General features: G+C 59.2%; 2 protein-coding genes across 2 annotated transcripts in view; one reads left to right on the top strand and one right to left on the bottom strand.

Annotated features, from left to right (window-relative positions):
- The first annotated feature begins 1,752 nt into the window (after window positions 1-1,752).
- Window positions 1,753-4,090, top strand: NKX2-4 (NK2 homeobox 4). The gene is made up of 4 exons (XM_017837415.1): window positions 1,753-2,119; window positions 2,232-2,695; window positions 2,738-2,881; window positions 3,445-4,090. The coding sequence occupies exons 1-3, from the start codon at window positions 1,753-1,755 to the stop codon at window positions 2,876-2,878; spliced, it is 972 nt and encodes a 323-aa protein (XP_017692904.1). The 3' UTR covers window positions 2,879-2,881; window positions 3,445-4,090.
- Window positions 4,091-5,374: 1,284 nt separating this feature from the next.
- XRN2 (5'-3' exoribonuclease 2) overlaps window positions 5,375-10,852 on the bottom strand; it is a 37,365-nt gene continuing 31,887 nt past the window's right edge. Inside the window, exons 27-28 of the mRNA XM_017837394.1 lie at window positions 9,562-9,700; window positions 5,375-6,206 (exon numbers count right to left, since the gene is read on the bottom strand). Coding sequence (XP_017692883.1) covers window positions 6,144-6,206; window positions 9,562-9,700 — 202 coding nt within the window. The 3' untranslated portion in view covers window positions 5,375-6,143. The remainder of the gene's footprint in view (window positions 6,207-9,561; window positions 9,701-10,852) is intronic.

The raw sequence follows: 10,852 nt of genomic DNA, 5'->3' as shown, positions 1-10,852 counted from the left end.
GCTCAGCAGCTCAGAGAGCAGCTGGTGACAGAAGTGCCCGGGCTGGTGGGCACTGGGGGCTCTGCTGTGGGCCCCAACCCCAGGGACAGCAGCCAGAGCTGTGTCCCCTCCCCATGGATGCCCATCAGTGGGTCACCTCCGGGGCAGGGGTGGCAGCAGCCCCTGCCCTGCTCCCACAGCAATATCGAGGGGGTTACATTTTTGAATTATTTTTTTTTAAGCAGGTAACGGGAAAACGGGCTCAGGGAAAAAGGATGTAGGTGCCAGGAAGTCTGCCCAAACTGTGGGAAAATTGCAGCTGAATAAAACTGGCGGGAGCAGGGGATTTGGGCAGCAGCAGCACATGGAGGCTGGGGACATGTTCAACTCCTGCCCCTCACCGGGATCGATCTCAGGGTCTGAGGGAGGAGCACAAACTTCAAGAAGCAGAGCTGTCCTTGCTCTGATCTTCTGTCTTTCATTTTTCATAATCACGCCAGATCTGCAGGTGCTCTGCCTCCAGAGGGATCAGGGAAAGGGTCGGGTTTGAGAGGGGAAGGGAAGGGTCTGGTCCGGAGGCGCGGGATAGCCCTGGCTCCCAAACGGAGCAGAGGGAGACGAGGGAGGTGGCCGGAGGGACAAACCCCAGGATCAGCCCGGGAGCGGGTGCCCACCCGGGAGGGAGGTGCAGGTGCTGCTGCTGCACACACCGAGTTTGATCCATTTGCCGATAAAGCGCAGTCCCGCGGTCCCCCTGCCCGGGCCGGGCGCGGCGGGAGCGCGCACACAGCGCATCTGCCCGCGCACGGACGCGCGGGCTCGGGCCGACCCGTCGCGGCGGTGCCCGGCCCGGGGGGCCAGGGGAAGGTTTGGCCTCGGAGTCTGGTTGCGCCGCGTCCTCTCGGCCTGTCATAGACTCCCCTCAGCCTCCCCTGCCCGCCGGGAGCGACGGGGACGGGCAGGAGCCCCCGCAGCCGCTGCCCCCCGACGGGCGCGGGGTCCCGCCGCGGGAGCCCCCGCAGCCGCCCCTCGGGGCGGGAGGGGCGCGTCCCGCACCCGGCCCGGCCCCCGCCCGCGGGCTCGGGCTGAGCCGGGGGAGCGTTTCGTTGTCGCAAAACCAACGAACGAACGAACAACGACCGAAAAAAACCCCAACCCACAGATGCAAACGAAGCGCCAGCCCTAAAGGGGCCCCGGTGCCGCGGGGGTCCCCGCCGGCTCCGCACCCCGAGGCAGCGCTGCCGAGGAGCGGGGGCCGGGCGGGAGCCGCGCACCCCCGGGGCACAGGCTCGGGAAGAGGGGAGAGGGTGTCCCGGCTCCTGCCGTCGGGGCCGGGGCCGCGGCCGTCGCGCTGCCCCGGGACGGTTTGCCCGGGGGTCGCCGCGCACCGCGGGACGGGGTCGGGACGAGGGGCCGCGGGAACGGGCGGGAACGGGCGGGAACGGGCGGGTACTTACGGGCGAGGGCGGCGGGGCCGCTCGGAGCCGCTCCGGCGCTGCCCCGGGGTGGCCGGGCTTAAGAGCCGTCGGGCGGGCGCAGGACAATGGCCGGGAGGAGGGGGCCGGGGCCGGGGGGCGGCGGGAGGCGGGGAGGGGCCGGGGCCGCCCGCCGCCGCTCCGCCCCCCCGCGTCTGGCGTAAACCTGGCTCCGGGCTAAAAGAACCGGCGAGCTACCGGCGCCCGGGGCTGGTGGCCGCCGCGGACGGCTCGCCGGTGCCGGCGGCAGCGCCCGGCCCGGCCAGGCCCGCCCCGTCGCGTCCCGCCCCGCCGCGCCATGTCGCTGAGCCCCAAGCACACGACGCCCTTCTCGGTCACCGACATCCTGAGCCCGATGGAGGAGAGCTACAAGAAGTTCGGCGGCATGGACGGGGCGGGCGGGCTGGGCGCGCCCCTCGGGCCCTACCGCCAGGCGCCCGTGCCCCCCGCGCCCGCCGCCGTCCCGCAGCACGTCCCCGCGGGGGCGGCCGCCTACCACATGCCCCACGGCGTCTCGCAGTTCCCGCACGGCGCCGTCGGGGGCTACTGCAACGGCGGGCTGGGCAACGTGGGCGAGCTGCCCGCCTACCCCGAGGGGATGCGGGGCGGTGCGGCAGCGGGCGGCGGCTGGTACGGGGCCGGCGGCGACCCCCGCTACTCCAGCAGTAAGTGCGGGCGCGGGGCGGCGCGGGGGGGGCGGCGGCGGCGGGGGGCGGGCGGGGGAAGCCGCGGCCCCGACGGGGCGGCCGCCGGCGCTGAGCCGCCTCTCCCGCTCAGTCTCCAGGTTCATGGGCCCGTCGGCCGGGATGAACGTGGCCGGGATGGGCGGCCTGAGCGGCATCGCCGAGGGCGCCAAGGCCATCGTGCCGCTCCACGCGGCCCCGCGGAGGAAGAGGAGAGTGCTCTTCTCCCAGGCGCAGGTCTACGAGCTGGAGCGGCGCTTCAAGCAGCAGAAGTACCTGTCGGCGCCGGAGCGGGAGCACCTGGCCAGCCTGATCCACCTCACCCCGACCCAGGTGAAGATCTGGTTCCAGAACCATCGCTACAAGATGAAGCGCCAGGCCAAGGACAAGGCGGCCGCCCAGCAGTTGCACCCCGACGGCGGCGGCCTCTGCCAGCAGCCCTCGCCGCGCCGCGTGGCCGTGCCGGTGCTGGTGAAGGACGGCAAACCCTGCCCGCCGCCGGGCAGCGGCACCCCGGGCCCCGGGCAGGCCGCCTCCGCGCCCCCCGCCGCCGCCCCCGCCGCCCCCGCCGCGCACCCGCACCCCGGCTCGCTGGGGCAGGCGGCCGACCTGGAGGAGCTGTCGCCCAGCCCGCCGGCGCTGCACGGCCCCGTGCCCCCCCTCGCCCCCCTGGACTCGGCCGGCGCCGACTACAACGGCGGCATGGTCAGCCCCAACCTGCTCTACGGCAGGACGTGGTAATCGGTGTGTCCCGTGTGTCCCCCCCGCGACCCCTCGGCCCTCCGAGACCGTACCCGCCGGCCCAGCGCCTGCGGGGACCCCGACGGACGCCCGTGGGCCCCCGCGCTCCCCTCTCTCCGGCCCCTTCCCGTCCTTCCTTCTGTTTTTTTTTTTTTTTTTAAAGCCTCTCCGGTTTTTTGGATAAACGGCCCCGACGGCAGCCCCGCGGCGGGGCCGAGTGCGCGTCCACGCGTGGGCTGCGGGCGTGACCGCGGCGCTCCCCGCGCGCGCGTGTGTGTGTGAGTGCGCCGAGGGTGTGCGTGTGCACGGGTGTGCTTGGAGGGTCTGTGTGCACGCGTGGTCCTGGATCCGCGTCCCGTCCTGGATCCGCGTCCCGCCCGTGCCGCCGCATCCCGCCCGGGAGCGCCCCTGACGGGGCGGGGGGAGCCGGGGATCCGCGGGGCTCCGCTCCCGGCCCGGCCCCGCTCTCCTGCGGCAGCCCCGGGGCACCCGGAGCCCCGGCGTGTCCCGTCACAGCCCCGCTGAGCGCCACAATAAACCTTCTGAAGTGCAACTTATCTCGGCAGAATTAATTTCGCGGGGGTGCCCCGAAGTGCGATTCCGCTCTTGTCCCGATCGGAAGGTAAATTGAGTCGCGACTCGAGAGGCGGCGGCGGCGGCGGGAGCCGTGGCAGAAGAGCCCTGGAACGCCGGCGCTCAGATTTAAGGGGAAAAAACCGTTTTTCTCGTTGTTGTTGTTAAATATCGCTCAGTACATGAATGACCGCGCGTGGACGGGGCGCGCGTCCCGCGGAACCGCCACAACCGCCGGCCCTTCGCTCCGCTCCCGACGAGCTCAGGGACCCGCGGAGATGACGGAGAGCCCGGGGATTCCCGGGGCTGGACCCCGCTTCCCGCCGGGATGGAGGGCGGGGATCGGGCCCCGCAGCGCCGGGGCCGCCGGGCCGGAGGATGCTCCACGGCACAGCGGGGTTTATCCCCGCGCCTCTTCCCGGGGAAACCCCGCGCGTCGGGAAACACTCCTCGGGAGTTTCCGGCAATTTTTTTTCTTTCTTTTATTTTTATTTTAAATTTTATTTTATTTTTAACAATAAAAGGAAGCCTTGTTCTCACGAGTCGGCTGCTTGGTTCTCGGTGTACGGACTGATGGACAACACCAAAAGCCCCTTCCTTCCACCTCCCTCTCAGGCTCCAAGGATTTAATTCCGTGCCCCCCCTGCCCGGCTCCCCCATCCTCGGGGGAGCCGCTGGACCCCGGCCCGGGCAGGGGCTCCCCAGCCCCGGGCAGTGCCAGAGCCCGCGCCGCTCCCGGCTGTGCCGTGAGGGAACGATTCTGGGGTGGAAAACAGGGATTTCAGCCTCTGCCAGACCACGGACCGGCTCCCGGACCCCTTCCCAAGGCCCATGCAGGAGCCGGGAGGGGAAGTGGGGTGTTCTCCCGGGTGAGGAACGGCAGGGACCCCCTTCCCTTCATGGCAGATGCCACATGGGGACCACCAAGGCTCCCTCCCCTTTCCATAGGGGAGTGCTTCTCCCCACTGGCTCCCACAGGGGGGACAGCTCAGAGCATCTGGAGTGTGATTTCCCCCTCCAACTCTGTCAAATCCAAGGGGATGTGCCAGGCTCAGCTCCAGCTTGGAAAAAAAATTCTCTCTCTAGGTAGAGCAGCTTCAGGAGCTCCATGGGGATGGCGTCCCAGGGTGACCCCCAAACCCACCAGGAGCTGGGGTGCAGAGGCAGCCAAAGCAGAGCCCGAGGAGGGGGTTGCTCCACAGTCAGGCCCTGCATCCCACCCCTGGGCCATGGAGCCCAGGAACCCAACCCTCTGGGAGAGCACAGTGCTCCAGGCATCGCTCCCAGGGCCCAGGAGGGCATTCCGGGTTCATCCCACCTCGGGCATGTGGCCGACCCACCCCGCTCCTTCCTCCACCCCACTCCCACGAAAACTCACCCTCGCTGCTGGTTTTGTCCCGCTCAAAAAGCAAAATGACTTTTTTTTTTGAGCCCCAAATCTTTTTCCCCATCCGAGGGAGAAGGCCGTTCCTGGCCAGGAACGCTGCATTACAATGAAGGATTCTGCTCCACCCTCAATCACTTGAAAATAATGAATCCAGTTTGATGATTCCTTCCTCCCAAGGTTACACCCGGGTCTGTCTGGGCTTCTCCCTGGTTGCTGGTGATTAACACCTGCGCCCTGGAAGGAAGGAGCACCGAGCACTGTGGCATCGGGGCGAGAGCAGGGCTGGGAAGTTTACTGGTTTACACAATACATGAATTTAAGGGAAAAAATCCAAAGGGAAAGATGAACTGGATGCTCTCCTCATTTTTTTTTTTGTTTTGCTTTGTTTGTTTGTTTTGTTGCTTAAACAAATATTTTCGATGCTAAGATAGAGGCCGGGTAGAATCATTTTCCAAGAATTCAACACAAACGCGGGCGCGCGCAAGTAAAAGACACAAACAGGGCCTGGAGGGGGTTGAAAATTAACCACACGCTGCTGCTCAGAATTTCAAAAGCCACTTTATAAAGCAAATAAAAAATATTTACCAAGTTGGTACACTCACACAGAAAAATCCCTAGAAAGAGGTGCTAAAAACAAACGGAATCTCTGCCCTTCCGCGGCTATTTTAAATTAGGTATCAAACAGACAAATCCACCTCCCCTGCTCGGCTGTGCCCCCAGTAACCAAGCCAGGAACAGCCAGGCGTCGCAAAAGTCGAAATGTTTTACTTCCAAGTCCCAAAAAAATCCGCCCCTCTGCGAGACACTGAAGGAACATCCGACCAACATCCGCCCGGGACCGGCGAGGGCTGCGTGTTCCAGCGCTGCCGGCTGTGCCCCGGGAGCCCATCAAATCCCATTTCTGGGCATTCTTTAAAACTCCACGGCTGTTTTCAGGCTCTCGTGAGTGGAGTAGGGGATGTTTGGAGTCCGGAGTGACGGGCACAGCTGGGATAAGTAAGGAAGACAGCACAGCACCCCCACCTCCTCCAGCGGCTCCCGGGCTGCTCCACAACCTGCCGCTTCCCAGCCACGCGGCCCCCCTCCCAAAAAATCATCAGCAACCAGGTCCATAGGAAATATGCACATTTTAAACAAGTTTAAAAACTACAGGGATGGTGCTTAACAGTTTCATCGATTTCTTTTTTTTTTTTCTTTTTCCCCCTCTCCCCCACAAAATAATAGAAAGAACAAAAAGCAAAAAAAAAAACCAAATCCGGACGTTTCCTTTATTTAATAATAAAAAAAAAAAATAGAAGCCAGGAGCTAATTCCAGCTGTACCTTCCTGCGGGAGGAGGGAGCGGGAAGGGCCTCCCGGGGCTGTACGCCTGCAAGCAAATAAACAAAAGCAAGCATTTATTTTTTGGATTAACACCACAAGTAAACAAGTTTGGGAGAGCTCGAGGCGCCACTCGGGACTGGAACAATGCACCCTCCACATCCCCTGTACAGAGAGGTACCAAACCCCCTCCACCACAGTTACAGGGCTGGACATCCAACAGCTCTCCCAGGAAACACAGGCAGGGCTGAACCCCCGGAGGGGAGCGGGGCTGCACAGCACCGGTCACGGCTTCCCTCCGGGAAACAAACCCACCCAAAGCCAAGGGACTTCCCTGCAGTGACACCTCTGGGTGTGCTTTGCTTTTAGAGCCCCAGGCAGAGAGCAGCAAGTGGGGTATCTCACACTCAGGGCAGACAAACACAGTTTCTTTTTTTTTCCCTTAAAATACTTACGTGTACGGAAGTATTTTAAGGGAAAAAAAAATGAAAACTGTATTTTTTACAGAAGCAGCATTTTCCAGATTCATTCACACTTTTAATAGTAGGCCAAAGAGACCAAAATCCCACTCTGGAAATCACTCCAAATGAGATTTATTTTTGTACTTCAATTTAGGCATTTGAGAAATCAACTATCAAGCGAAAAATCCACTGGAAAATTTCACAGAATCGCCGGGAAGCATCTTAAATAATTTCCAAACCTGATATACTGCAGAGACCAGAAAGTAAACTAAATATGGTGCACCAACACCAGTGACAGGCTTTGTCTGCCCCTTACTTGGGGTGTTTTTGGTGGGGAGGGGAAGAGGGGCTGCCTCTCCTCTCTTCCAAAGAGAAATCCATCTTTACCCCGGCCCACGGCAGCCGAGACATCCACGGGAACCGCGGAGCCGGTGACCCAACCTGCCGGGAGGCTCCCTGCAGCCTGCACGGGGAGGGAACCTTGGAGCTTCCTTCCCAGGTTTGATTGCAGGCAATTAAAAAAGGAAACGGGCTGGCTACATCCCGTGGGGAAAAAAAATCCTTGAAAGGCAGCAGCAATCCCCGTGCAGAGGGACAATGCAGAGGCCCGGGAGAGCCGGCGCGACGCCGGTCCGGGCGCTCCGTTGTGTGCGGCCACGGGCTGGAACAGAAATGCCCAACACCTGCACAGCACCACCAAGTTTATTCTTTCGTTTTCTGGGAGAGCTGGAAGGCCCCAAACCCCCACTCCCAGGGAGCCCCCCGGATCCATGGCAGCTGCATTAATTTTGTAAGCACTCTGCGGCAGCGCGTTTATTAACCTCTTCAGGCCGCGTTCTGTACGCTGTAAAAAAAGAATTCAGAGGTGAAAGGGCCCAAAGATAATTATTTATGCTGCTACGTGTCACCACTTCCACTTGAATCCCTTTTCAAGGCTTTAAAGCTTTGAAATTTGCAGGCAGCAAGGCCGGATTCAATGATTGGGTTGGCACCCGAAAGCCTTTCAGGTACCCTCTCATTTCACTCCAGCCCCGAGGAAATAATGACATTGGAAAGTTCATTTAAAAATAACAACAACAACAACAACAACAACAAAAGGCAACAAAAATCTAAGGGGAGATAAAAAACAGTTGGAAAGCAACACACTGCAGAGGGAATTTTTAAAGAAATAAAATTACTGGAGCTGAAAGATTTGTCCTTAACACCCACCATGTGTGGGTATAAACAAAAGGGTTGTCACCACTCGGTTCTAACACTTCCTGCACCAGCAGATGGGTCTGTGCCAGTGCCAGGGGAATTCTGGTTTGGACAAGACCACAGTATGATCCAGGCTGTGGGTGCCACGAGGCTCCGAGACAGCTTCCCAAGAGGGAACTAACCAGGGATGCCCTTCCCAACCCTTCTGGAAGGCTATTCCTGCTCACCCTCGTGACTCCAGCTGTGACTGTTGGGCACTGAGATTTAAGGTTGGGAATGAACTACCTGGAGCACAGACTCCTTTAGCAAACAGAGCCCCCCACGCTGCCCAGGACGGAGGGCAGGGCAGAGTGTGCAGGCAGGCACACTTGTTCAAGGGTCTATTCCCCAGCCCAATTAAACACTGCCCAGGCTCCACTGGCACAAAGATCCTCCACTGACTTCTCTCCATTATCCCAGCAGCCCCTGTCATGGATTAGTGCAATCAGGCATTTTTTCCTCTGGCTCTGGTGTTTTGGGTAAACCTGCGCAACCCAAAATGAAAGACTTTTGAAAACTGATCCTACTAATACACCTCATCCAAATTTAAAATACAAACACCACTGGGGCCTAGTTGGGCAAAGGTTCAAGCCCCACTACACTTCCCCAGTAAGCTCAGTGTGACCATCACCCGTGCTGGTGAGTTCTGCTGCCAGTCAGACCCAGTGCTGGCAGGATTTGTACTGGTACTGCCTCCCCTGTGCTGCTGCTGGGCCAGGTAACACATGTGTCTCTGCACTGGGGAGGTGGGCAGGCTGAGAGGAGGAAAAAAAAAACAACCTAGGAGTGACTAAAAAGTGACTTGTCTTGAGCTGAGCCAGGCTCCAGGAGAAGGCACGTTTCCAACAGTTTGTGCCTTGGTTTCCAGATAAAATATTGGGCAACTGTGCTGTCACCCAGCAGCTGAGCCCTCCTCCTCCCCAGCACTGAGCAGGAACCTTCCCACAGTTCTGACTTCCCCAAGCAGCAACAGAACCAAGAGTTTAACCTAGATACCTGAAATTTATTTTAAATCAGTACATAGCACTGGAAACACTCAGAGATCTGGAACAAGGATATATAACAGATCACATTTTACTGGGAACAACCCCCCTCCCAAAACTCCCTAAGCAAAGTCACCTGCTACTTTCAAGCAGCATTTTCACTCTGTGGCATTTTCATGAACTGCTGACAGAGTCACCTGTAATTTTGGATGAGGTTCTCCCATCATGTTCCCTTGTTTCCATGTAACCACACAGAGCTATTTTCACATGTCCTTTCCCAGACATGTTTATTCCTGGGGTTACATTTGCATTAAGTAGTTTTTCAGCTAAGAGAAAGCCAACAAACACTCGAGAGGAAAAATACAGGAAGTCCACATTTAAGAATCCACATTTAAAACATGCTGGGGAGAAACCCTTCTGACCCCAAAAGGTGTAGCTGTGGATTCCCTCACAGGAGAGGTTGGAATACTTGCCTTCAGGTGATGTTTGCTCAGGCTGCAGGAAGAGTGTCTGAGCTGTGCTAACGGACAGGGTGGTGGTGCAGTCCTGGCACAGACCTCGTGCCAGGGGAGGACAAGGCTGGGAAGTCACCTGCCCGTGCTCTCAGTGGGGACACAATGACACACTGGAACCAGCTCTGGAATGCCCTCCCACGCCACACTGCCTGCCCACAGCCACGCCAGAAGGAAGCCCTGGAGGGGAGGAGGACAGAGGGTGTTCCTACCTGTCTGCCCCTGTCCATGCGGTCCTCGGGTCTCTGGGGGTATCCCATGGGTCCCATCCCCTGGTACTGCGCCGGCTGGAACTGGTTGGGGGACTGCAGCATGCGGTTCCAGGCAAGGAGAGGAGCAGCTCCAGCACTTCTGTGTAAGGAAGAGACACTGCAGTGTGAACCCACAGACCCACAACATGTCCCCCAGAAGCGGATTTGCCTCGGAGCCGAACAGGGTCCCCCCAGCCGTGCCTGCAGCGGGACTGCGGGTGGCCAGGTGTTAGAGGGAGACCAGGGAGGGGGGAATATCTCCCCAAATCTCCATGAAGGACACCTTTGCTCATGGTTTCCTTCATCACAGCCTGAAGCTGCACAGCCAGGTGCTGCCACGAGCAGCAGACCCAGAGGTTTTTCCAATTCCCTGGACGGTTCCTGTCCACCCTCTGTTCCGGGGGCAGATCTGCCGACTCCCCCGCGCTGCTCCCGAGCCCAGCTCAAAGCCCAGCTCAAAGCCTGGCCCAGGGTTCCCCACCGTCCCAGGAGTAAACATGTGCCACACGGGAGCCGGGGGCTTTCTTCTCTGAGCGCCCAGACTCCTTCTGGGAGCCCATTCTTCCCAGTTAATTGCAGGTTGCAAATGAATTCTTACGGCGAGTATTCGGAATCTAGGCTAGGGGCCTTGGCTGCTTTTTCCCATCCATTATTCTGCTCAATATGTCAGGAGGTCTGATCGGGAAGAAACCTTTTCAAGTTCTATTGATGCTGTTTTCAATTGACCACGGTGACCTAGCAACATAAGCACTAATTGGCACGGGCTGACTGACATTTGGTGTACAGTTTAGATGGGAACGCAGACCCCACGTCCATTATAACCCAGTTTGCCATGCCAGATTACCAACAGCAAGAAATGTTTTCATTGCCTTCAAGTGCCCGTTCTGGCATTACAGTTATAAAGCAACAGGTATAACACGTCAAACATCGTTTGATTAAAAATGTTTTTTAAAAAAATAAAAATAAAAATGCTTTGGGCATGATTGGGTCGTTAAAACTGAGCATGGGTGAGGGGGGAACAACCCCTCACAGAACTCAGGGGTTCTGCAGGACAGTATCATCTTGTAAAGGAAAAACAGGGATAGTGGGGACAGTTCATCTTTCCTGACCCCCCTTGATGAGGGAGTCGACAGAGGCAGGGCTGGTGGGAGATGAGGACAGCAGAGACAGGGGCTCCATAATCCCAGATTTATCTGCTGGGATGGGGACTGCAGGGAGCAGGAGCACTGCTGGTTTATCTCCTTCACTGCAC

The sequence above is a fragment of the Lepidothrix coronata genome, unplaced genomic scaffold (assembly GCF_001604755.1).
Source record: "Lepidothrix coronata isolate B3197 unplaced genomic scaffold, Lepidothrix_coronata-1.0 Scaffold304, whole genome shotgun sequence".
NCBI classification, from domain to species: Eukaryota; Metazoa; Chordata; class Aves; order Passeriformes; family Pipridae; genus Lepidothrix; species Lepidothrix coronata.
This window is presented reverse-complemented; position numbering and strand designations above follow the sequence as displayed.

What these genes read in the sequence shown, in the direction of transcription:
- NKX2-4 (XM_017837415.1), top strand. Translation starts at nt 1,753, where the DNA reads ATGTCGCTGAGCCCCAAGCACACGACGCCCTTCTCGGTCACCGACATC. An exon ending in CGACCCCCGCTACTCCAGCA is followed by an intron (nt 2,120 to 2,231) that starts GTAAGTGCGGGC and finishes TCTCCCGCTCAG; the next exon opens with TCTCCAGGTTCATGGGCCCG. An exon ending in CGCCCCCCGCCGCCGCCCCC is followed by an intron (nt 2,696 to 2,737) that starts GCCGCCCCCGCC and finishes TCGCTGGGGCAG; the next exon opens with GCGGCCGACCTGGAGGAGCT.